General features: G+C 47.1%; 1 protein-coding gene across 3 annotated transcripts in view; it reads right to left on the bottom strand.

The window, feature by feature from the left end:
• Positions 1-10,885: 10,885 nt before the first annotated feature.
• IFT43 (intraflagellar transport 43) overlaps positions 10,886-25,715 on the bottom strand; it is a 47,701-nt gene continuing 32,871 nt past the window's right edge. For 2 of the 3 annotated variants that reach the window (XM_061998130.1, XM_061998128.1), the window contains 4 exons: positions 15,071-15,143; positions 13,691-13,766; positions 13,234-13,296; positions 12,177-12,421 (listed from right to left, as the gene is read on the bottom strand). In XM_061998130.1, the coding sequence (XP_061854114.1) occupies positions 12,311-12,421; positions 13,234-13,296; positions 13,691-13,766; positions 15,071-15,143 (323 nt within the window). In that variant the 3' untranslated portion in view covers positions 12,177-12,310. Of the gene's footprint in view, positions 11,923-12,176; positions 12,422-13,233; positions 13,297-13,690; positions 13,767-15,070; positions 15,144-25,715 lie in introns of those variants that run through there. The other variant, XM_061998129.1, reaches the window with a different exon arrangement.

The raw sequence follows: 25,715 nt of genomic DNA, 5'->3' as shown, positions 1-25,715 counted from the left end.
CAGAGAGGAGATGCCGGTGCGGGCTGAGGCCCGGGGCGATGAGAAGACAAGCGCTTTCCAGCACTGGCAAAACTGAAGCACTAACTAGTTAACAATTTACAAATACACTCTCTTCACTTGCACCTGAAATGCAGCCTCCTGTAAGTATGAGGGTAGGAAATGCCACCTATATTACTAGCACAAATGAATGCAGGGAGAGGTGATGAGGAATCCCAGAGCCAAATGGAACTGGTAACAGGAGACACACACAGCTGCTGGAGCTAGCAAGTACATAAGTCAAAAGGGGCTGTCACCTGAAATCCATGGGGCAGGGACCCAGCTTTGCATCTTGTTGCAAAACCAGCACCCTGTACCCACACAGCAACCTTCTTCTGGTTCTCTCACAAAATTCACAGCAACTGCAGTTTTGACAGCTAAAGCCAAACACAATGGAATTCAAAGAGTACATTTCCATGCAGTGGCTGCACATCACTCCCCGCAGCTGTATCTGAGAGCCTTGCTCTGCCTTGAGCTGGGGTAGTGCTCGAATGCTGACTCACTGTCAGCCTCACCTCCCCCCAGGGCCCCCCAGGCCCATGGCCAGGCAGACAGACACCGCTTCTCTTTTGCCCCATCATCTGGGTTCATTTTTGCTGCTGCTTCTTCAGTATACGTGACTGTGCCTCTTTGTCCTTCAGCCTCCTCCACAAGCTTATGCGTGAGCCTCGAGCTTATTTTCATCTTCCAGACCCTTTCCTTCCTTTCTGTCCAGCCTCCACCAATGCTTTGCCTCACCTTGCTCCTTCTTCCCACACCATTCTTAATGTACTAACCATGTTCCATGGGCTCTTTAATGCCACTGCTCTCAAGAGAGTCTCTGCAGACCCAGGAAGCAGGGGATCACAGGTGCTGCCACATTTACTTTGTTACCCAGTTGTTTTTTTCCTCCTTGCCTGTTGTTTGATGTGTGGTTTATTTTTCTGTCCCACCTGGCTGCTGGAGGATAAGAGCACAGCCCCAAGCCCACATTAACACTGTTGTGACACGTGCAGTGCAAGTGTGCAGCCCAGGCAGCCCTGGCAAGGCCATGCCCCAACACAGGCAGAGCTGCTGTATGCCAGGGAAGGCTGTGCTGTGGCTGATGTGCCTCAGCTGGCTTGGAGCAGGGACGGGAACACCAGCCATGGAGGCTCTGGCTCTCAGAGGTGATACAGCACCTGACCAGAGCTTCCAGCCCCCACTCTGTCCCCAGGGAACAGAGGGATCATCAGCAGGACGCTGTCACTCTTTCCCTTTAAAACCCTCTCAGAACTTGTACAAATGGAACAAGACTCTTGGCCACAAAATAGGACTGAAAGAGGTTGTTTGTAGATCACGAAGGCAGTTTGCACCCCCTTGCTGCACAACCCACATTTTCCAACAAGTCCCTGGGGGCCCCTCGTGCTGCTCGGCCCTGCTGAAGAATGAAACGGGAATGTGAAATCTCGCAACCCCAGGTGACAGGGCTGGAGAGGTGTCTGTGCCAGCCATGGCTGGTGTCCAAACTCCTGCTGGTTTTCCCCATCCCAGCCGTGGCGGGGCAGCACGTCTGCATGGGCCTGGCTGAGCTGCTCGCCCCAGGAGCTGGCGGAGGGTGAGGAGGGGGGCAATTTACAGCCGTGGTTATTGAGTAGTGTGTGGGCCGTTTGTCACACTGAGCCCTGGCACCTTGTTCTACCTGTGTTGTGCATGTTTTATTGGTGTTGAGCACAGGGAGGCCGGAGCAGAGGGGAGTCTGGGAGGAAAGTCACTGAAGTGAAAAATGAACCAAGCCAAACAGGATTGAGAAAGAGAGAGAGAGAGACATGCAGGGGAAGGGGGTGAAGGGGCCAGATTATAAAACACAAGACAAATGTCCCCACTGGCAGCAGGGTTAGGGAAAGAGGGAGAGGGAAGAAATGGGGGGGGGGGCAGGGGAGGGAAAAGAAAGAGAGAATAAAGACACTGCCTTGTGGCCAGCACTATCCTAGTGGGATCAGGGATGCACATGTAGTGAGAAAAATAATTCTCAGTTTAACAAAGCAAGAAGGTGGGGGCAGGAGTGGAGGAAAGCTACAGATCCAAATGGAAACTGCCCCAGGGTGTCCAATCTGCTGGGTTTAAAAAAAAAAAACACCTCATTTTGCCTCGTCCCTCTCCTTCCCCCACTGGGGAGCCAGCTCCTTCCTCGTCCCCCAGCCGCAACCACCAAAAGGAGTGAGACCAGGGAGAGAGCAGAAGGTCTGTTTAGAATTTCACATCCCTTCCATCCTGCTCCCTCAGTGCTAAACTTTCAAGACAAAAATCATAAAACGAGGTGCTTTGTTGGTGAGGCAGATTCAGAGATCTTCCTGTTAGGAACAAGAAAGGGAAGAGAGAGACTGAGAGTGAGACAGAGAGATAGCTAGATGGAGGGCTGGCTTTGTGCTTGCAACAAGCCACTAAAGGTGCATTTTTAATTAAATTTATACAAAATGTGTCAGTTTTATCTCTATGTTTCAAACCTGACTCTTTTCTATCAAAGTAAAGTATTGATCTTCACTGCCCCGAAGCTACCTGACTGAATTAAACAGAATAAATAGAAGAAGGACTGAAAGGGCTTAGAAACAACTGCAGAGAGGCGAATGTTTAATGGCTCCGCAGTCATTTGCTGCAATTAAAAAACAAAACCGTTTAGAGGGGCTGTTAACACCTTGAAGTCTGAAAATCCTCACTTCAAAAAAGCCCCAAAACAGCTTCCAGGCAATACATTTTAATTGCCATAAATACTTCCAACCTCAGCCGTCGCTGGTGCATGTGCATGTTGTACAGATAGACACACGGATTCCTGGACCCAACAGGACAGAATCCACTCAGCTGGTGAGATAAAGGTATGTGCTCTGTAGCACAGAGACACCTCCAGACAAGGAAAGGCATGTATCCAGTTTGACTCAGATACACATCCACTTTATCTAAGCAAAAAACCCATTTATGCAGAAGTTAAGGATGGACATTTTAGACCCGCATACATATTCCAGGTCTGTTTGCCTAACGTGACCAAACATTGCCTATACCAAACATTATTCTCCAAACTGGTTGTACTCAATTGCATGTCATGCAAGTTATAAACATCTTACAAAGCTCTCTCTGTGCCTGTCTTATGGCACAAGAACCCATCACAGACTTTACGCCACAACCGGTCCCACTTCATTAAGAACTAAGTGTGTAGGAGTACCCTTTACCTGCTCTGTAGGCTCTGTAGAAAAGCTGACAGTCCCTGGGACACACAGTGCCCACAATGTCTCTGTAGATCTTGCCCATCAAAAAAACAAACAAACAAACCCCCCACATTTGCTTGGTTAATCTTGACACAATGTGGTACTGTGTGACTTACCAGAGCCTTTCTGAGTGGCTTGAGCATCTCTCACCATGGAAAGATCCCTACTTTGTGGACCTCTTCTACTGAACTCAGATTTGGGCACTCTGTAGAGAGAGACTTCAGCAGGCTGAAGAGTCCTATCAGCTTCAGACTGCAAAACAGTTTGACACACTCACAACTTATCCCTTTCCTTGGCTAGTTCTGGGACAAGAGAAGCGGGCTTATGGTAAGAAGCTGTTTTGCGTGAGATGATTACACTTTCCTATCTCAGCAGGGGCACTACCAGGTGGGCAGTGTACTGTGCTGCTCCTGGGGAAGGTGTTTTGTGCAGAGACTGTGAAGTTTTACTTTGTGTTTTTGAAAATCTGGAAGGAGCTCTATAGCCTGAAACCAGCTTTTGGTTGAAAATCAAAATAAACAAATGTACTGACCTTGTACATCATTTCAGTTAGTTAGTGAAGTACTGTGGCTGCGGCAGTGGGAATGCTTGGAGGGGCTGGATTCGGTTCCTAGCTGTGTCACAGTCCCACTGAGGGACCCAGGAGCACTTGCATTATTAGCCCATGACTCTGGTCCCTGTGTATGAAATGAATCACACAGAATGGTAGAGGCAAGAAGTGACCTTTAGAGATCATCCAGTCCAAACTCCTGCAGAAGCAGGTCCACCTAAATCTGGTCACACAGGAACATATCCAGGTGGGTTTGAAAACCTCCAGAGAAGGAGACTCCACACTCTCCCTGGGCAGCCTGTGCCAGGGCTCCCTCACCTGAACAGTGAAATAGTTTTTCCTCATGTGTAAGTGGAACTTTTTGTGTTCCAGCTTCTTTCCATTACCCCTTGTCCTGTCACCAGATACAACAGAAAAAAGGGATACTCCAACCTCCTGACAGCCACCATTTAGATATTTGTAAATATGAATGAGATCCCCCCTCAGTCTCCTCTTATCTACACTAAAATGAAGAGCATCCAATCCCCTTCATGCGGGGACAAATGGGGTCTTGTCCTGGGCACCATGGGTTTGAAGGCCATGCAAGTAAGAGTACCCCTGGAAGGGAACAGAGCAATACAGAGGGGCAATACCACAGACAACTTTAAAAGAGCTCACTCTGAAGAAAAGGAGCCACAGCACTCAGCGAGGCAAATCTGGGCTGTTTCTCATCCCTCTGGCTTAGAGGGGGATTGGTGTCTGGACTAGCTGTGAGTGAGCTCAGGTATAGCTACAATAGCCTGAACCCTTTCCACTCATTTACTTAGTGTGGGGCTCATGAAGCCATACAGCAATCCCCACAGGCAGCCACAGGCTTAACTCCAGCTTGGCTTTGGAGCTCCAAGCACTGAGAATGTTGTTTGACTCAGGCAAAATTCTTTGGCAAATTCCCAAGCCACTTTTCTGGCTTTGCGAGTAGTTCTGCTGATAGGGGTAATGATCAAAGCAAGACTTCAGCCTTGATAGGACTGCAAGTCCATCTCTTTTGACTGATTCAGAATGTCCAACAACACCAAAAACTGTGTCCTTCATCACTTTAGAGCCAAAAGCTATCCTGAGATTTTTCCTTACTTACATCTGAAGAGGGGGAAGTTTTTTCTGAAGGAGCAGAGTCAAATAATAGAAGTTCTGACCTACTACTAGTGAGCCAGTTTAGGCAAGTGAACCCTGCATTTTCTCATCTTTCAGACATTTTGTTCTACATTATGCACTGATGAAAAGATTTTCTGTGAGCAGCAGGAATGTCACTGTGCACAATTCTTGCCTGTGATTGTTACAGAACCAAGTGTTTTCAAAGGATCTGCTAAGCCATGCACAGGGGTTCATATTGTGGCAGCTCCCTCACCAACATCTCAACTGCAGGTTAACGTTCATCCCAGTCAGCTGAAATGCTCTAAAGCAACAGAAGCACAGGAGCAGAAGCCAGCGTGGCTCTGCTTGACAGGATTTCAGAGCTACACTCTCGCTTGAGCATCAGGAAGTTCTGCACTATACCCTTCCTGGGCCCGCAGCCTCTCAGGGGTGAAACAGCCCTACAAATCTGAGCCAGTTGCCATATTCTGTAGCAGAGGGTACATACGCGTTCAGTCAATGCTGCAACTTGTGCATCTGAAATGAACCGTTAGGGAAGGGAGGAATATGCATTTGCAGAGCTAAGGTTGACTGCTCCTGCTGCTCGCAGCCAAGCTCCTGCTGCTGCACTTCAGAGCATTCTGCTTTGTTACGGACCCCTGATTAACACTTTCTAAGCATTTCAGCCCACACTCCAGTCACTTTACAGATTGCAATGAATGCAGATTTGAGTTTATGGGTTCATAAAAGTGTGAATTAGCACAACAATTTTCCCACAGCCTATTTGCACAGCCCTTCCTCAAGTGACCTATCCCTTCAGACAACACAAATATTTCAGCTCAAGCAAACTGCCCGGCGAGGCATTTTTAAGAGATTAGAACGAGATCTGTGGCCCCAGGAAGCAAAGCCTGTGGGACTACAAAGCAGGAGTGTCACTGTGAAACCCAGCACTTACATCTCTTGGCAGTATTAGAAAGTGCTGAGAAATAAAGTCCTTCAGCCCCCGTAGGAACTGAAGAGTTCCCGGCAGCCCCAGCAGGGCCACTTGCACAGGCTCTGAGCCTGGCATTGCTGCTGTCACCCATGCTAAGCAGAGGGGTGAGCAGAGCTCCCTTGCCCCTCGCCTGCAGTACAGACATAGGCGCATAGCCCTGCACCACCAACACACCAGGTCAGACATGGGGTCCCCAAAATGAGCACCTCAGAGTGCCCCAGTGCCGGGCTTCTCCGTACACATGCGCCTTAATCTCTGTTAGCCTCTACTCCAACATCCCATATCTTTGGGCTGTGGAAAACACTGTCATCCAGTAATCTGCCCCTTTTCCTTTTCTCTGCATATCACTGGTGTGATCAGTCCTATCTCTGCATAGAGGAGGGACTGGCTGACCAAATTTCTTTAATTAAAAGAAAAAGGATCAGGTTTATTCCAGATAAGCAGGCAGGATTAAAATAGACAGAAAGAATAGACAAGGGGCAACTGTCAGCACTCCATCCAATCCAGTGTGATTATTAATAATGATAAGCAGTAGAAGAGGGTTAATAAAAGGATAATGAAGTGGTCCTGAAAGTGACAGGAGATGGAGCCTGATAAGAGGACCCGTGGCTCAGAGCAGGGGCAGACCTGGGTAGCGGGGCACTAGGAGGAAAGGTTTCATTTCCCTGGGGACCACGGCAAAGAGATTAACAGGCTCAGGAGCTCTGGACAACCATGTCATGCAGCATTCACGACAGAAACAATCAGGATGCTTCCCAGGCTGTGACCCCAAGAAGTGCAGGTCATCGTTCCACATAAAGGATGGCCCTGGGAGGCTTTGTCTCACCAAGGCAGCTGACTGTGGATCCCTCGTGGTGCCTCATAGCTGGGACCTTGCATTGGCCCTCACGGAGCACAGCCTGGGACTGGGATGCCACATTTTGAAGGGGAACACAAGGGGCAGAAGTTGCTGAGGTACGGGTACAGTTTCTGGGGGAGTACAGAAGCAGTATGGGGCATCTCTGCCCACTGCTCCTGTGTCTCCTGGCTCTCTCAGCTCTCCAGGCCAGGAGAGTATCCCATATCTCAGGCAGTTGTCCAAAAAGGTGGAAGGATGTAGCTGAAGAAAGGGCAACCAATGTTGGGTTGGCTCTGGATGCCCTTTCTCAAGGGAAAGCTCACATGCAGAGTGTGAGGCACTGGCAAAGATGGCTGCAGCCTGCAAACAACATTGTGCACCCACCCTGGATACAGGCTGTGATGCAAGTCAGTCGAGGGGCAATAAGGTGTGGAAAGTTAATTCCCGAGAGCCATTAAACAGTGAATGAAATTCCACCTAACAGCAAATACAGCCTCTGTTGAGAGAAGGATCAAATCATCTGTAGAGATGCGGTGGGAAAGAAGGAAGAGGGAAGAAGGAAGGGGGAGACTGAGGAGTGAGAGCCTCACAGCAAGCCACCGAACCAGTCAGATGGTGGGAGAATTGGTCAGGGAATGCTGTGAGAGGAATTAAGGCTGTTTGGGACAAACTGGATTAGTTTCCGTTCAAATCGGTCTCTTTTCCACTCAAACATCTCCTTCTTCCTCCCAGGTATAGAGCACGTCCCCTCTGGAGAGGGAGAAGGGCAGTGGCGGGGCTGTGAGGCGCACGCAGGTGCGGTGGGCAGGCCTCAGCAGCCTGTGGAGCAGGCCGAAGGGCCGCAGGGGCTCGCGCCCTGGCTCGCGCCGCTGCCCGCTGCGCGCCCGCCGCCCCGGTCACCGTGGCAGATGCCGGCAGCATATGCCAGGAATTAATTCCGCCTTCCCTGAGACGCTCCGGCGGGAGGAACAGCCATGCCTTTCCAACTTATTAACATAGGAGCTCCCCCCACTCCCATCACTTTGTCACACTTAATAAACCAGGCAGCCAGAGTCCCTTTAAGAGGCTGCTGGCTGCCAGGCAGGCTGCTGAGCGGAAAGGTGCTGGGACTGGCTTTTCTGTCAGCTTTTCAGTTTTTTTTCCTCCAGCACTGTGGATGCTGTTTCTGCCCCAATATCCACTATCAACAACAAACTGTGCTCTAGTAAAATATCTCCACCAAAGAAATACTATAATCCACCAAGAAAGCCTGTAAATTTGTATCTAATATACGCAAAACTAGAGATTCCTAAAATTGATAGTACCCAGAATTCATTTCTCCTTTATGCACTTCTTTATTTCATCTGTGGTTGAGGCCCACTGCTTGCCTGGAGTAGCCTACTGAGCCCTGAGCCCACAAGAGGCTATCTGTGAGTGAGCATTTACGCTCACCTGGAACCCCAGCAAGTCCCTGGGCAGGCACCTCAGATCTGCTCACTGACGACACACATTTCAAAGGGTTTACAGCTCTGCCTCAGCAATGTACAAACAGAGGCAGAACAAAAAGCAAGCAGGACACACGACTGTCTCTATTGAATTGCCATCTTCAAATTGAAGATGGGAAACTCCAGGTGTATGAAAGCCACGTTTCAACCAGGAACTTGAGATTCCTCATTTCTAACTCTGATTCTGCTACAGATCTGCTGTGAGGCCTCAGGCCCATCACAGCACCTCACTTTACCCCTCTGTGATACTGCTTTGTGGATACTAACAAGGGACTGCAGCACTTCCTAGGAATGAGGTGCACTCTTCTGAAAACTGCTCACACTTCTCACCTCACCTGAGGATCAACCAGAGGCATACCTTTCCAGGCTACAAGAAAAGAATTTACACCTGCCATTTTTTCCTTTGCACGCTCTTTCCATGGGACTTTTCAGAAATGCAGGTTCCTGAGGCATCTTTGTCACAGCCAATACACACAGGTGAATCACCACAAGTCAAGAGCTGACCCAGGCATGCAAAAGCATCTCATTATTTCCTTTTAACAAGGAGAGTAGCAGGACAAGATCTTCCTCTGGCAGCACCAGGACCAGCCCTTGAGATTCTATGACTTGAGAGAGGAGAAGGAACAGGTCTAAGTCACCTTCCCAGCACTGCAACCAAAACACAACTGTGGAAGGAAGGTAGGTGGGGACAGCTTGCTGGAGGCAGGCCAGAAGCCAGACACTCATCTCCTCTCCTCTAGCTGGGAAAGGAATTGAAAAGACATGGAAACAAGTCTCAGTCTATTAAGTTTATTGAAGGAAATTAAAGAGACAACTTGATCACAGTACACATAAATACTGAAGCAAGGAGAAAAATACCTGACAGCATGACTTAACTGGGAAGATGAAAACACAGGCAGGCTCAGGGAAAAGAATGAAACTCAAAATCTGAGTCCAGAAATACAGCTGATTTTGAACCACAAGGGCAATTATCTATTAGAAAAACTAACCAAGGAAGACTTTCAAGTATATTGTTTGCCTTTCTAAAAGACAAGCTCTGCCACAGGTCACTGGACTCTGCCACGGCCTGTATTATAGCAGGTCAGACTAAGTTATCAAAGCCACTTCTTCCTACCTTTAAATAGATGAAGCTGTGATGTTTTTCAAGTCCTACTCTCAAACTCTGCCTGGGTATTTCCTGGGCTCCCACGGTTCCAGAGTGAGTGGGACCTGGCCCACACACACTTGCCTCCTACCCCAGAGCATCCCTGCTCAGTGCCTCAAGCCAGATGTGGGTAGCTAACAGCACGCAGCCCCAAACACACTCCTCTGGGAAATTTTATGCAGTTTTAGAGCACCTCCTCCAGCATAAATTAACTACAGCTCACCAGCAAAGGCCTCATGCTCTGCTCTGGCCTCGCTCCCCTCCAAATTCTGTGCATACACTGTTGCCAAATAATTCAGCCTCCTTTCTCCTCTTGCCCCTACTCTGTCTCTCCCACAAGCCCTGCTCTTGCTTCTGGACCCTACACTCCACACTCTGCTTCAAACAGCCCTTCCCAAGCCCTCCCGCATTCCCACCTCTCACCGTTTCCAGGAGGCTCTCCACGGCCAATGTCTCTTGTGCTGTCATCTCAAGGGGTGCTTTTCTCCTCCTCTTGACTCCTGAAGGGCCGCTGTGGCCTCTGAGGGGCTGAGCATCACTGCACAGTCCAGCTCTTCTCCTTCCTGTCTGCCAGGAGAGCAGCCAGACAGGACTGCTGTACCTGCCCAAGGTGATCAGAGCAGCTCTCGGGGGCAGAGGTGGCTCTGGGAGCCTTCCTGGAGATGGCTCGGGACTGCTGGTGCAGCTGCTGGAGGGGCAATGGGCTTGGTGTGACTCTTCCACGGAGCACTCAGTGGCTACAATCCTGACTACTGCTTAGTTACCTGCTCTGAGTGCTGTGGCCAGCAATGGCACCTCCCCGAGGCCCGAAAGAAAATGCACCATGCTGACACACCATCTATCACACACCACAGCTCAGGCCGGGGAGCCAGAGATGCTGGATCACTCACCCTTGTGCCTCAGGCCTGGGCATCTTCAGCTTCTCTGGTCATTGCAAATGGGCTGATTTGCACCAGGTAACTGTGTGGTTTGATGAGGTGATCCAAAACTGCAAGGTCTCATATGCTTTGCAACAGTGATTGAAGGGAGAAAGGCAGGCTCACCTTTCAGCCTCCCTTTATGTCTCTGCTCATGTTGTTTTCTTGCCTTCCTCCTCAACAAACCAGAGGCAGTAAGAAGGCAGTTCTGACCGGGACATGGTACAGAGACCCAAGTTTCAGTAGGGGTGCTGGCAGTCTGGTTTGGGCTGCTCCTGCAGCCACCAGAGTTTGTTTTCTCATTCTCAGGGCATGAAAAGTTATGTTCATTTAATGCCTCAAAGAGGCTGTAGTCTCACTGGAAGCAGATACCACTGAATAAGGTGACACCATGCAAGCAACTTATAGGAACAGTGTGGATTAGAGCCTCAGATCAAGCAGAAGGGAGGGAAACCAGCCTAGATGGTCCTACAGTTTGCAACTGAGAGTGAGTGCCCCTGCTCTGTGATCTTTGAGGGACAAACTGAGCAAATCCATGTCCCATCCTGTGCTCCATTCTCTTCCTCTCAGACGGGCTCGTTGGGATTGTCTGATCACTAAACTATTTCAGTTTGCTAATTTTCTTTTTTCTCCTGGAATGTAGGAAGCATTCTAAATTCTCTTTGGCCAAAAAACATAGCTGTCACAGAAAAATAGGCACTATCTCAGCTGGGAACTCTCAACTTACACCAAAACAGGTTTCTCTACTCAGAGAAAGTCTCTCCCAAGCTTCTGCCTCACCTAGTTTTCTAGTTATAGGGGAGATTTATTGGCTGTAAAAAGCCTAGTGTCTCCTTGAGATAGATGAGCCCCTCCTTATTTTGGTGGCCCCAGACTGGGATTTCTCCAGATGCTTCTCTCTTGTTGGTAGAACTGTTTGACGTATCAGCTCTGACCTGTGGTTTTGCAGAGCACTGAATTCACCGCAAGTGCTATGACCTGTCCTGCTGTCAGTCCAAGAGTGGGAATGCCGTACTCTATTAGACCAACCAAACGAGCTAAGGAAAGCACAGCAAACGTCCCTGCCAGCATCTGCACTGCTCCCCAGAAGGAAGATTCTCTCACTGGACGAGGCTTCGAAGGACGTTGGCTTAGAAGTAATGTTACTGTTTCCTGCTAATAATGACCAAAGTTCTATGGGCACAGGGCAACAGCTAAATGGATTTTTCCTTAGATGACAATAAGAGTGGGTTACTTGGTTCCAAGGAGACACACACAAGGGAGTTACCTTGTTTCAGAGCAGCATGCTCCATTCTTTCACATGCTGAAATAAACAGTATTTTCTTTGCAAACTACCTCTTGCCTGAAGCTCTCTCTGTTCTGGCTGTAATCTCATCTGATAGCAAAAGCTAAGTGGGGTTAGGCCTGGTCAGAATTTAGCTGGGAAACCTCAAGGGAAAAAAGAGGGGCTGTAAGAAGTGGTGTTGGCAGTTTAGTAGGTGATGCTGCTTCCTTTGAGTCAATACAGTGGTAAAGTTCCAGAAGAGAGGTTAAACTAGGAGGGAATGGCTGGAGGCTGCTGGATGAAATGTAAAGCAGATATCTTTACATCTTGTGGCATTTGCTGTGAGGAAGGTGGCAATCTTGATGTCCTAGGCAAAGAAATCATATTAGTCTAAGCTTCTCTGAAAGCCATCACTGAAAACTACACTCAGCTGTAAGGTGGTCCACTCCAGAGGGGCTACATTTCCATAGAAGAAAGATTGACCATTACAGTTCTCTGTAAAGGTGCTAGTGACGTGGAAGTGACTGCTCATAAAGAAATGTTTTATTGTCTTTAGAATTCTTACTCTCTTTGAGAACAAAGATTCTTATTACAAAATACCCAAAACTTTTCCTGAGACAGTTTTCCTATGAGGCAAGATCCTATTTATTTTCATGTCTGAAATAAATTCTCAAATACAAACAAGTGAATAGAAGATTAAAGTGCTGAACTATTTACAGGGAACGCATGTAGGAGATGTCTGGTATGCCAGTGCTCTAGGGCAGACTGAGGTGGTCCTCTCTCTCAGACTGTCCCAGGTCCCACTCAGTCACTAGTTCTGAGGACACCTCTGTGAAGAGATGGTCCCAATCCCAGCTGACGTCATCCTACCGAGAGGGAGAAGACAAGCACACTGAAATGTTACTGGTGACACTCAAAGGTCACTGAATGATGCCAAATATTCAAGATGAACAGCAAATAGAGAAACTAAATGGCACCTGCCTTGGCCAGGGAAATCCCAGACTTGGTTGGCTAGAACAGGAATCTTAGCCAGAATCAAATCTGAATCTCTGTTACAGTTTAAAGATGCTGACAGGATTATTCATATTCCAAATTTCAGTAAAAGACAGATATTTTAATACTTGTCAATTTCAGACGCTCCCAGAAAAGGTGTAAAGAGAAGCCATAAAAATCTTCCACCCTTCTGCACCTCTGCTGAAACATCTGCCATTCTGAGCCACAGAAGTCCTTTGCTACAGGTCCTGAGCTCCTGCCCACCCAGTTGTATTGAGGTTGTTCTGTCCTGCTTAAAGACATTCTTCTGCCTAAACCTCAAATGCTTTCTGCCTTTATCCCTCCATACCACCCGGCAGAATCCCATGGAGCTCATGGTGGCTACCAAAAGACAATACAGAGCAGAGCACTGTTTCTGCAGGGATCTGTAACAGTGCTAGGCTCTCCACGTTTTCCTTACGCTGTCATACTCAAGTGGGCCAATCATAGCGATGCCACAACCTCACACAGAGAAACATCTATATATTTTTAAAATAATCTGCTAGGGAAATCAAACCTCCATCAGCTTGGAAAAGCTCCTCCTCACTGCTCTCCATCTAACCAACAAAGGCTTACTTTCCAAGTACAGTCTGAGACAAATGAGAAGCTTTTGACTTGTTGGTGTTCCAACAAAAGAAAGACTCACCTCTCGTAGTTCATGCTCTGGAGACAAAACTTTGGTGAGAAGCTTCAGGTCGACCTCTCCATCCTATGAATACATGTAAGAGTCACACACAGAGTCACAGTCTTACAGTGAGAAAGCACACAACATCATTTCACTAGGTCGGTCTTGCTAGAGATAGGCACACAGGCACATTTAAGGGACACACACTTAGTCTGGGACAACAGCAGGAGCCCATCTGAGCAGCAGACACCTTACTCAAGCAGCAGATACCTTACTCACAGTACTTACAGACACAAACAAGCACAAAAGCCACACTGCAGAGAACAACAGACTTGCAGGTAGACTGCAAGTTGTTTGGATGTGTATTTTATACGGCTGACTACTACTGTGGAAGATGATGGGAGCCTGGAAGAAGAGGGAATCACATCAGTCACCCCACGGGAATCACATCAGTCACCCCACAGCAACATCCACTTACCAGAGTCTGAAAGGCAGCATATTTCATTAGATCTTTGTCCAGGTCATGGTAGGTCAGAACTCGGTTCACCTGAACACTGCAACCAGAAAGGGTCAGAGTACAAGGCTGGGTAAGTGTGGGAGCACATTTGAGGAGAAGGGGGTGGCATCAACAGTAGCCTTGTGACACCTCTCTCAAGTGTCTGCATGCCCTGTGTGGACTCTTGAGACGGATGTCCCCAGGCAGAAGCACATCTCATTCAGCAAATGAACAGTCATTGACAAATCTGTGTGCCAGGACGTGGAGAAACCATGGACTCCCTCAGAGAGCCAGCATATTGAGAGCAGACACACAGACTAGCTGCAAGGGCCAGAAAGAAAACAGGAAGATAGCAACCATTCAAACAGCCCCAGCAGAGCAGCAAAGCAGGCTCTGAGAGCCCCACCATACCAGATAGAGGAGGGGCTGTCTGATTTTCATGTCTGAGCTGAGACATAGCTATCAAATACAATTTCTTAAAAGGTAGCTGTCAAAGAGAAACACAGTGTAGGGGGGTAATACATTGTCATGCCATGCTTCCCCTCACAGGTGATGCAATACTATAGAAAGGACATACATTCATTCAATTTTTGTGTTTGTCTTTCTCGCAGGCAGACTATGGATACAGGAGGAACAGATGGGATTATAAAACAGAGAAAACAAAGCCATGAACAGAGAGACAAGGTATTTTTAAACATTATTATAAAGTGACATTTACTCCACACTTGTGAGAGAGGCTTCTGTGGTCAGGAGTAAGATACCTCAACCTTCCAAATAAGGGTCAACAGAAATCCCAGTCTGTGATCTTGGCAATAGACCAACAGGGGAGAAAAGACTTTCCTGATACATTTAAGATAAACACCCCAAACCTTCATTTTTGAAACTTGCTGTTCTCCCTTGAGTTAACCCTAAGACTACCTTCAAACAACAGGACTGTACTTTGCAAATTAACTAGGTACTTGAGTAAGGAGGATATCCTGTGGAGGGCAAAGCAGCTTACATCCATGCATAATCAAAGTGTGTGTGATAGCACAGGTCTGCTGGAGGCATTTGAGGTTATGCAGACAACCTTAAATCAAGCAGTTACTTACTTCTGAGAGTTTGATTTTGCAATATCAAATTTGTTACTCTTTTTTTTACAAAGAGGGAGAGAATATGTAGTAATTGCTTTCTTTGTGTAATAGGAAACAAGAAGTTGGCACTGTTCAGCATAGAACCTTGCTGCCACAATACACAGCACCAACTGCTGCTGAATGGCACTGCTGCTGACATCCAGAGAGCATGAGATAAGATGGAGTTTAATTTCACCAGCCCTTTCAGACTGCTGATGACAGACTCAAGAGCACCTGGAAGTGCTCTTACCTGGGGGGAGCTGCCACTTGCATGGCAAGATCTTCCTCCTGGACTTCCTCCAAGTCAGGGATCACAGGAATGTCTGCAACAAGAGAAAGCAGCAGCAGGTAGTGTTGTGCTCTCCTCTCGCTAGAGACAAAAGTTCTCTAGCTTCACAGATATTAAATAGCCTGTTTCTTTTCAGAGTGAAACACAACAGAGTTATTTAGCAATGATTAAATAGTTAAATATTAAAACAAGACAATAAAGCTTTGAAGCTTGGAGTCAAAAGAAATCTTGCAAGAGGAGCAGATTTGGGCTGCGACAGGCATGCATTAGAGAAAATATTGAAGAAGCCAGCTGCACTAAACCCTGATGCCTACTTGCCATCATCCCAATACTGGCAAGAATTTGCATCTTATGAGATCTGTTATCTATTGTTCAGCTCAGCTGCCAATGATCTAGACTCTTAAACATGAAATGTGGGGCAGAAACTGAGAGAAGCTGTGTAAAACTACATGGTGAAGAACTGCTGGCAGAGTCTATGTAGAGGCCTGATAGCTGAAGAAGTGGTTGTCTAGCAGACAGAAAGGCTAGCTGTAATGTCATAAACCTTTTTGTGGTTTTCATTGTGACCCTGGGATGGCTGATGTCTGGGTTATTGGGTAGTCTCAGCACAAGAACTATAGCTATTCCACCTAAAAAGGATGCTAGAGACTAAATAATTGAGAGAAAGAACTGGACATACACTGAATCCTGCTAAAGGAGAAAGGCTCTGAGGGCTTTGCATGATCTTTGACTTGATAAAAGTGCTGTAAACAGCTAGAGATGGAGAAAGCAAAAAAGGAGAGAGGAAGAGAAGGGAAAGTAACTGGAGGCAAAAGCACAGAGTACACCAGCACAGAGCTCCTTTAAAGACTCAAGGCCACAAAGGCTCTCCAGAGACCGCGAGCTCTCAGACTGTGAAGGTGGCAGCTCAGCAGTGGGAGGAGGTCTCCCTCGCAGGCTGCCCCCAGCCCTGTGGCAGCGCAGTCATGCTACTGCCAGCCAGCAGCAGGCAGTTGGGCCTGGCTTCACCACACTTTGCAGCCCAGGCCAAGATGAATACTCAGAAGCCAGAGAGATGTTCCCACCTATGGTGCTCAGGGCTCTGGGCAGGGTCTTCTTGAACAGGCCCTTGTCAGAGCTTCGCAGACTTCCCACTGCCCTCCCCAGCCGGGCTTAGCTGCACCAGCGCTGGGAGCTGGTGCCTGCCAGTGGGGAGCCAACATAGCAAACTACCCAAAGATATTGAAAGGGAAAGTGGAGCAAGAGGCCCCAGGCTGTTCCTTAGGTGGAGGAGGCACGTGCAGGAAATGGCTCACCAGTGGGATGTGCTTGAAGGGACAATATCCGCCAGAAGCTGTGATCCCACTGGCTCTGCCCACCAGTGGCTCCCAGCTCTTGGTGAACCTTGGAGCAAAATGTAATTATGGGCTGAAAGCATTTCCATGCATAGATGGACTGACCTGTGGAGGCTGCTGGTAAAATCTGTACAGTGACAATTTGGGAGAAAAGTCCCTGTATATAAGAAACAAAGACCAAGGAGGGAACAGACTGGTGAGACTGGTCCAAAGGGAGGAAGGAAGCAGTGTGCAGAGGTGCTCTGTTAAGTCCAGGCAAATGAGCATGGGGATGAGAAAGAGTCTAATCTCTCCTGAGCTAATTTATCCTTTACAGCAAGAGACGGAATTTTGCTCAGCAAACACAACCTGGAAACAGAGCTGCCCTCACCCATGGAGAAATAGCATTCCCTGTAGCAGAAGGTCAGATACTTCTCTTCTTTTGGCAGCAGCAATGTGCAAGGTGTTTGCAACAAACTGAATTTCTTCACTCAGTGCCCGGTTTGGCAGCTATTCTGGGATCTCCTCTTCCCAGTTCCCCTTTGCTTTGGTTGATCTCTTTTTGTGCTACAAAAAAACCCCTGTAAACTTACAGCCTGGATCAGTGATGTCCCTTCCATTTTGCAGGTTCCTAAAGACTCTTGGATTCTCCAGTACTGCTTTTATCTCATAAATTCCACTGAGAGATTCACAAACTCCTTGCAGAGTCTGTATTAGCAAAATCCAGGCAATCACATAGAAATTGTTTCCAAAGGAAATTCAAGACTCCAACGTTTTATAGACACTTTGAAATATTTTCAGACAGAAGAGCTGGAAACGCTCTGGGGGCTCCTGCCAGCCCCTCCAACAAAGGCCAGTGTATGCTTGTTCTTACTGCAAAGTGTAGATGATTTGTCCATTTCTAGACAGAAGCAATGCCCTTCAGGACTGTCAGAGACTGACAGGAAACAGAACAAAAACGTAGCAAATTATAAGAAAATACCAGCTCCCCAGGCTAACTGCTATCAGTGGCAAATCAGCCCTGAAATATTTTGGTCTTTATTTCACTTGTTACTCATAATTTCCTCTTCCCTCTGTCAATTCCCATGGGGTCATCTCTTTGCAATCCCTCTCCTTTCTCTCTGTGCAGTTGCAAGGTATCTCCGTTCTCACTTTATCACCAAGGAGCCAACCTTTCCCCTCACTCAGTCTCCAGCTCTCTCATTGTTTTTGTTGCTCCTCTTAGGACTCACATCTTTTTTTTTCCAGTAAGCTCTGGTAGCCCAGCCAAGTCATGGCACTGTCAGCTGCAGGGGAGAGAAGCACATGGGCTACTCTGCTGCAAGAGTATAGGCATATACTTTTAATATTCCCTCTAGCTGCAGTAAGGCTACTTCCATTTAACATTAGTACATGCAGAAGTGTCCACAGGACCACGTCCTCCCAGCCTTGTATTGCAGCTTTTCCCAGTGTCAAGGTTACATTACAAACCCCCATCCTGTGTGCTTTGCTGCATGACCCACACTTCCACCCTTCCGTTCAGCATGGGGGCTTCACAACAGTTTCTGTAAGCCTGTGGTTTTAGTGTGGAATCTTGACACATACTTTACTGTCCAGGTTCTCATGCTTGAATTCAGTGCCCACATATGAAAAGCTTATAAATGATTGCACAACATACCTACATGCTACAGATCTGCCTGTGTGCAAGAGAAAATACCTTCACAGACACCAGGTCATTGCAAAGTGAACAAATGGCCTGTGCTTTCCAAAAAGAAAATGTTTTGCAGCTGAGAAGAAGGAGTAGCTTCAAAACCTGGAAACAAAAAAATTCTCTGCAGTCTAGTTATAGATTGGAGGGGAGGGAGGGGTGCATAACTCTGCTGCATTTTGGAGGAGAGAGCAACTTCCATATTGTCTTTAAATAACAACTGATTTTAATCAAGACTGCAGGCAAATCTGAGAACCAAGAGGAAAATCTTACAGCTTCAGCTGTTCTTCTGCCACTTTCACATCCTTTCCTGCAGACTTTCAAATCAGAATAAACTGATACCATGATGTAAGAAAAATTAAAAGTTGAGTTACTGGTAAAAAAAAAAATTAAAAAGGGGAACAAATTCAGTATAAACCACTTCACCAAACCTGATCTCCCAACTGGCCTCTGAACACGGTGCTGCAAGGTACTGTTACCTATGCCACTGGTCTTCTCTAGACAGAATCTCTCTGAATCCCCAGTTCATATATTAGACAACATTCCCAGAGTGAGTGAATGACACTCACTCTCCCCTTCAAGAGTGAACATCCTGCTTTCATTCTAGCTGAAGGGAGGGGAGAATAGGTAGACACACATGTCAGTGTTTTACAGGTAAAAGAAATGAGTGTACGCAACAAGAGGGGAGAACATTAAAACTTGGCCCATGCAGTTACCTTAAAGAGGAATGGATGAGGTTTCTCTTTATGGCTCAAAATGACTGGGAGCAGAGTAACACAAAGCCTTTCTCCATGGATTTCTCAGCCCATGAAAAAACAAGATATTGGCTTTAGAAACTGGTCATGGTAGAGAAGTGAAATACTGAGTGAGAATCAAATGCTTGATGACAAATGCAAACTCTTCTCAACCTCCCCGATGATGGCGAACATGAGCGAACAAAGGACGAAACCAAAATGAGCTGGCTAACAGAGAAGTTATAACATACTGCATCCAACTGATTGTCTCAGGACATCTAAGTCCCAGCATATAAGTAAGAACAGTATTTTAAACACAACATCTCCACAGAGCTAGGTCTTACACAAAAAGAGCCTCATGGCCAAGTTATGACAAGACACCAGCAGCGTTAGGCAGAAGCGTGTGGACGGTAGGAGGAAAAGATGGAGGGGAAAGACCGAAGGTGACTCATGCTACATGCAGATAGACAAAGAATAAGCAAGGAACAGCAGTTTTTCAAATCATGAACAAAGGAGGGCTTTATGTGCTCGTATTAGAGTACATGCAGTAACCATCACATTTTTTACCCTTAGCAAATAACTTACTGCAGCTGAAGAAGACAATCACAGAAAGCAACAAGCAGGAGGTAGAAGAACATACGTGGAATCCTCAAGGTCAGACAATAAATCAGTGGCAGAGCTGGATCTAGAAGCTATGTCCCAGGTCAGGCCTGCAGTTAGTCAGCAGTGTGGTTGCCACATTCTCCCTGAGCTGCTTTAAGAGTCTCCTTAGCCAACACCCTGACACCCCACAAAAACGACTCCATCTCACACAGATTGATTTGCTTTCCCCAACTGGATGAGCCTTTTGAAGGCAGGTTCAGAAAGGACACCCTTGCAGGGGGGATTGTGTTGCCCTCCCTGTCTATATCCCACCATAACCAGACAACATAAAGAGTGGTGGCTTCTGGAGCTGGTGGTCCCTCGCCATTAAGCAGGCACAAGACTGAAACTAACTTTAGTTTAAGTTGCTTGCTCACAAAACGTAAAACTGAAATAATTACAATATCTCTGCTGCTGCAAAACTTTGTTTTACTGAATGCTGTTACCTTCTGCATCACGTTTGGGGAATTTTAAACAGGCAAATGGAAGAAGGTCTGATTGAAGATGAAGTTAAGTGAAAGAAATTGGTCTCATTTAGCACATGACAGGATTCATCTGTGTTCTCAAGTCCACTGAGGTAGCATCGTGGGCGTTTCATATTCATGAGCTGCTGCGACACTGTGTCCCCTCATTTACAAAGCACCGTGTTCAGCAAATTCTGTCCCTGTGGACACTCCGTGCATTTCATGCTCTTGTCAGAGAGACATCAAACACTTCAGTAACCAAATACCAGAAAATGGCTTTAATTAGCACATCTCAATGCAATAAATAATTTTTCTCTCTAAGTGGAAAAATGGAGAATTAAAAAAAGAAAAGAAAAAAGTGGAAAGCAACAGGCAAAAAATCTTCAAAAAAACATAAGGAACAAGGGACACAGACAGCTTCTGCTGAACACACAAACAAGCTTGAAGCCTCTTGGAAGCTTTCTCAGGAGAGTAGCAGGCAAATGGAGGGGATAAAGAACACTTCTGTGGATGCTGGGACATTAATTTCATAGGGATGCCTTTCTCTGACTGAAATTGCCCTACTAGTAGGCCAACACGGAACAGCGCACCTGCCTGATCAGCCAGCAGGGAGATGAAGACAGTGTATTGAAAAGCAGGCAGTACCGCAGCTACTAGGGCATTGCCTTAAAAGCTGAGACAAGCAGAAGATAACCCTAGTGTCTCACATCCCAAAGCACCCTTTTGAGAGGAGAATGGCAACAACACAACCTGGCCAAGCTGATGGGAAAAGTCACACGGTGAGCAAGTGGCAGAGGATTCACAGGATCTAGGGGGAGGTCACGCAGCAGATTCGGTACTGACCCTCCAGCCTTGCCTTAAAAGATGATGCGTTTGCCCTGAATCACATAAAATCGTTTTTTCCTTCAACCACCAAGCTCTGATGATGCTGTCAGCTAGATGTCAGCTTCTGTAGGGGGGTTAGACTAGATGATCTCTAAAGGTCCCTTCCAACCCCTACCATTCTATGATTCTATAGACTGGGCTGGGACATCGAATGGTCCATAAGACACTTGACTGACTTGGATAGCGTTTGTGCTTGCACAGCCTGCTTGATGTTGCATGGTTTCCTCCTCACCTGAGAGCTTGCTGGGGACTAGCGTCAGGCATATTGGCTACTTCCCAAGGCACAAAGCCTCTGTCCAGTTGAAAGCCCTGGGAAATGTGAAGAGAGACCAGGCACAGAACAGTCTCGTCAGATGAGTCGCTGGGCTCAGTGCAGGGCTGGAATCCATGGCTTGCATTGTGCAAGAAGAAGCAGCTGACACTGACAGATTTAAAGGTGAGGAATCTCTTAAGGCACAAGTTTGTTCACCAGCAGCAGAAGACAGCAGACTGGAGGCCGGGCTCAGGACCTAGAGTCCACCATACATAGCCCTGAGGTCATCAGCGTTTAGAGTGGTCACACCCCTCCTAGCCTTACCAACAGCCCCTGACACTGCTATGCCTGCCCTCCATTCAAGAATATGTTTTCTTCTTTCCAAAGACTGTGCCCCGCTCCTTTGCAGTATTCCCCTCCTGAAAGACACTCAGAAGGTGGTATGGCAGCAGATGAGAAGGCATGAGGTGCCCAGGGAGGGTCTGGTGAACTCGGAAACACAAAACCCTCCTCAACAATGCTGGAGATGGGTGTTTTTTGCATTAGAGCATTACTGTGGCAGGGAAAGCGGCTTCTCAGGATGCTCCTGTGGAAGTATGTTCAGGAGCAGGCGTGTCTGATTCTATTTCATCCTCTTCATGTTACGCTGGAAAAACAAGACAAACTACATTTCTTTTATGCTAAATCCTTAGGTTTTTTATTTTTTCTTATATATATTTATTAAAAAATGCCTCTTTGATCGGCAGCACCCATGACACTTCCACATCCAGCAACTCCTCAGAAGCCTCCCTCCCTCCACACAAGGCCACCGCTGCTGACAGCCAGCTGGGTTTGATCAGAGCCACTCAGAATCGGATTTTCATAAGACAGATGAGGAATCTTACTGCTGCTCTCTCTCATATCAGATGAGAAACTGAGGGGGAGGGGGGACGGGTCCTGAGGGAACGACACTACAATCAAGGGCTACGCGGTTCTCTCTCTGTCCCTCCACTGCTGCAATTTTCAAAGGAGTTTGCCTCAGGCAGTTTTAAATGATGGTGTCTCAATTCTGTAATCATCTTTCAAGAGCTTTTTCTTAAAGGGTATTTTAGGTAAACCTAGTCCGTCAACTACACTTACGGATTCAGCAATCACAGACCCAATATAACTGTGTATCTACCATATCACACAATTTAGCAATGGAAGATGCCTACCAAGGCCATCATTTTTAGCCCCCAATGAGCTGTGTGTGCTCCCCTGCAATTAAGCTGCCCACTCATCCTTGGCCAGTGGTCTGCTGCATCAAACAGGACTTCAGACATATCCCCTGGGACATATTCTCTCCTGCCCCCTGCCCATTGTGGCTGTCAGGAGGGAGTTTGCCTTGAACACCGGAGACTCTAGATCACAATGCCAGTAGTCACTGGAAGAGTTCGAACTAGACTGGACCAACAGCTCAGTGAAAATCATCAGGTTGGGCTGAGTCTGCCCTTCACTGACCTTGCACAGGGACTCAGGGTAGTATATTAGGAGAACAGCCAAGGGGAGGACTGCAGTATGCTGACAGAGCCACACACAAAGTCACAGTGCAGAATCCCAGAAGCTCAGCAGTCACTACCACTCTCTGCCCCAGGCCCCTCTCTTCAGCCCATTCACACCACTTACCAAACATCATGTTTATCACTCTGTCTACATTTCACTGACTCCGAGAACTTTTTGTCCATTTAGCTCTCCCCAGACCATTGCCTCTTGAGCCTACTGCCCATCTCCCTGATCATTCTGGCAAATTCTCCCTTCTCTTGCCCTCATGCTCAGCCTATGTAGCTGTCCTTGCAGCTCACGGTCCTTGGAATCCACTGGCACCTGGTGTGTTCTATAAAAACAGCAGCTCACCCAGGAAGCAACTAGCAAACTTTATCAGGAGTGGTAGAGCCAACAATAACCCACCTTGCACTGTATTCTCAGCTGTTTGCAACAATTTCATCATTGGTACATATTCACATGCAGCTCCAAAGACGTTTGACACTTTATGGCTGTGAATTCCAGGTGCTGGCTATCCTGTGAGGGCTGTCTCCCACCTGACAGATAGACATTGCTCCCCAGAAGGCTGTGGGGACCACAGCATATATCCGCTTCCTCCTCTGTTGTGTACAGAGCCTGGACTCCCACCCTGTTCAAATGCAAAGCTGCTGCTGGCACACACCAGAAGGGTAAGAAGTCCTTCTAGAGGTTTGACATTGTATAGAGAGGTCTAATCGTCAGCTCTGCTTCCTTGAGGAGGCTTCCCAGCAGGCAGGAAGGGGTTTTGCCTTGAGGGCACAGATCTAGTGACTGTCTCCTGGCAGCTTTCCTGACCTGCAGGTCAGGTTTGGGTTTTCTGTGTAGCATAGTCAGGCTTTTATTTCAATCATCTGTCTCATTCACACGCACTATCTGCTTTAAAATAACAAGCCGTTGTTCCCGCAGACAGAGAATCACACATCACATCCCAACCCTCCAAGAAAAGCCTGTTCAAGTTGCTATGCATCCCAAGGGTAAGAGAGAGAAGTGGGGAAGGGACTTCTGAAGACAGTGGGCAATAGTCTAATGGGGAAGAATGCAATAGTCTAATGGGGAAGTATGGCTGGGAGAGATGACAACCTTCGCTAACAAGCCCCGTAGTGTGCTGAGGAGAAAAATCCAAGGGCAATGTAGTGAGGGGACAGGCATCTGGGAGAGTGCAACTCAGCAGTGCAGAACTGGTGGACAGAAAGGAACAACAAAGAAAACTTTTAGCCAAAAGACAAAGCAGTTTGCTGATGGGGAGTAAAGCCAAATGAAACAGCCAAGCAAAGTCAAAGCAGACTCTTATTGTCTAGATGAAGAAAGGAGCAAAGAAAGGAGCAAAGGGAGGAGAAATCCCTTCAATGGGAACTTGGTTGTTGTCTTTCCTCCCACCTTATCACAAAGAATAGTCTGCACTACAGAAAAGAAAGCAGTGCTCTGCAGATAGCACTTCTTAAATTCCACTGATAGTCTCCCATCTCATGCCATACAGAGTTCAGTCACTGCTACCCATTTCCCCTGTTGACATGGACAGAAAATTGAGCAATTACCCTTAAACTCCTCTCTCTCAGATTGCTACACACACAGCATTAAGCCCTCAATTGCCCCTGGCCAAAAGTGACTCAACTAGGCCTGTCCTTTAGGAATTAAACATTTTTGTGTTGCTTGTGAAGGTTTATTATTCCTCAAGTTAAGATGCATTAAATCCTGCTACAGCAGATTTCCCATCATGCAGAGGATCCGACCCCCCACTGACAAGGTTCAGGTAGACACACACTCCCCTAGCAAAGGCATGTTACCCGTTTGCCCTGCCTGTGTGCTACTGTGTTCCACTGTGTGCTCAGGAGGATGAGCACTAAGCTCACAGAGGGTGCTGCAGAAAATCCCAGTGCTCATCAGCCAGACACTCCAGAGCTGTTTCTGGAGACATACACTGCACTTTTTGAGACAATCTTTCCAGATCAGAGTTTATACAGGAGCAAAGTTTTACAGGAGCAGAGTTTTACAGGTGCTTTCAGTCAAAAATGAGTCCTTACTTTCCTGTAACCCAAAACTGGCTCCTCTTTCAAGTGTCTCTCTTGTCCTGGACTAGCCTCTATGCAGAAGAAATAAGGATTAGAAGAAATTAATTCTGAGCATGACCTGAGCCAAGGTAATTCACTGATGGTATTTCAGTGTTTTGTGTTGTGCAGTGTGGATAACTTGTACCTTCTGGGTTTCCCTGTACAGCTGTAAGGAATGGCTGAAATTGCAGATCGTTCCATGCATGTCCCCATCTCATCCACCCACTTACAATCTCCCATATTACCTCAGTCTTTCCACACAGCCTGAGAAGCATATCAAGTCAACTACAAAGCATATCAAGTCCAAAAGTCTCCACTCGGCCATACAACCTCCCCTCCACTCTCCACAGGCCAAACTGGACTCTCTACAGGCCCTGTGCATTTTTAACACTTTCTCCAGTGGACTCCAAATCCTGAGACTCTCGGTGTTAGTGGTGTATAAATGATCCACATTTCAAATTCACAAGAACATCCTTTTAAGGGCAGATAGTTTTGTCCTTCAGTGTTCTAATGAAAAGGTTGTACGGGGGACAAACAATGTTAATGGAATGGTACAGCTCAGCTTTCTAATAGGTTAAGGGAAGGCCGTCCAAATGTATTGGTTGACAGCAGCAATCATTACGCAACTGTGCCTCTTCATATTAAGGTGTACAAGATAACACATTATGCAGCAGAAAATACCCGTGACCCATCCTTGGGCATCCATGCACCAACGTCTTGATTTCTGTATGTTTAAACCTGAATGTTACTGTTACAGTTAAGGACATAAGTCCAAGTGCATTTCTGCACAAAGGGGAGGCCGATACGGCTCAACTTACTGCAGAGTCACAGCATGCTACTCCCTGCCTTCTACACTGGGCAGCTATTTGCATCTCTCTGCTTAATCAAAAAGGTAATTATATTCAGGTTCTGGAGTTTGTTTCTATGTCACCTATCTTCACTACAATTGCTGAGTCCAGATGGCAAACTCCTCTCCCAGAATAGCTTCCTTCATCTCCCTGTAGAAACAGGACCACAAGTATGCAGTGCATTCATCCCTTT

The sequence above is a fragment of the Colius striatus genome, chromosome 6, assembly GCF_028858725.1.
Source record: "Colius striatus isolate bColStr4 chromosome 6, bColStr4.1.hap1, whole genome shotgun sequence".
Taxonomy (NCBI): domain Eukaryota; kingdom Metazoa; phylum Chordata; class Aves; order Coliiformes; family Coliidae; genus Colius; species Colius striatus.
This window is presented reverse-complemented; position numbering and strand designations above follow the sequence as displayed.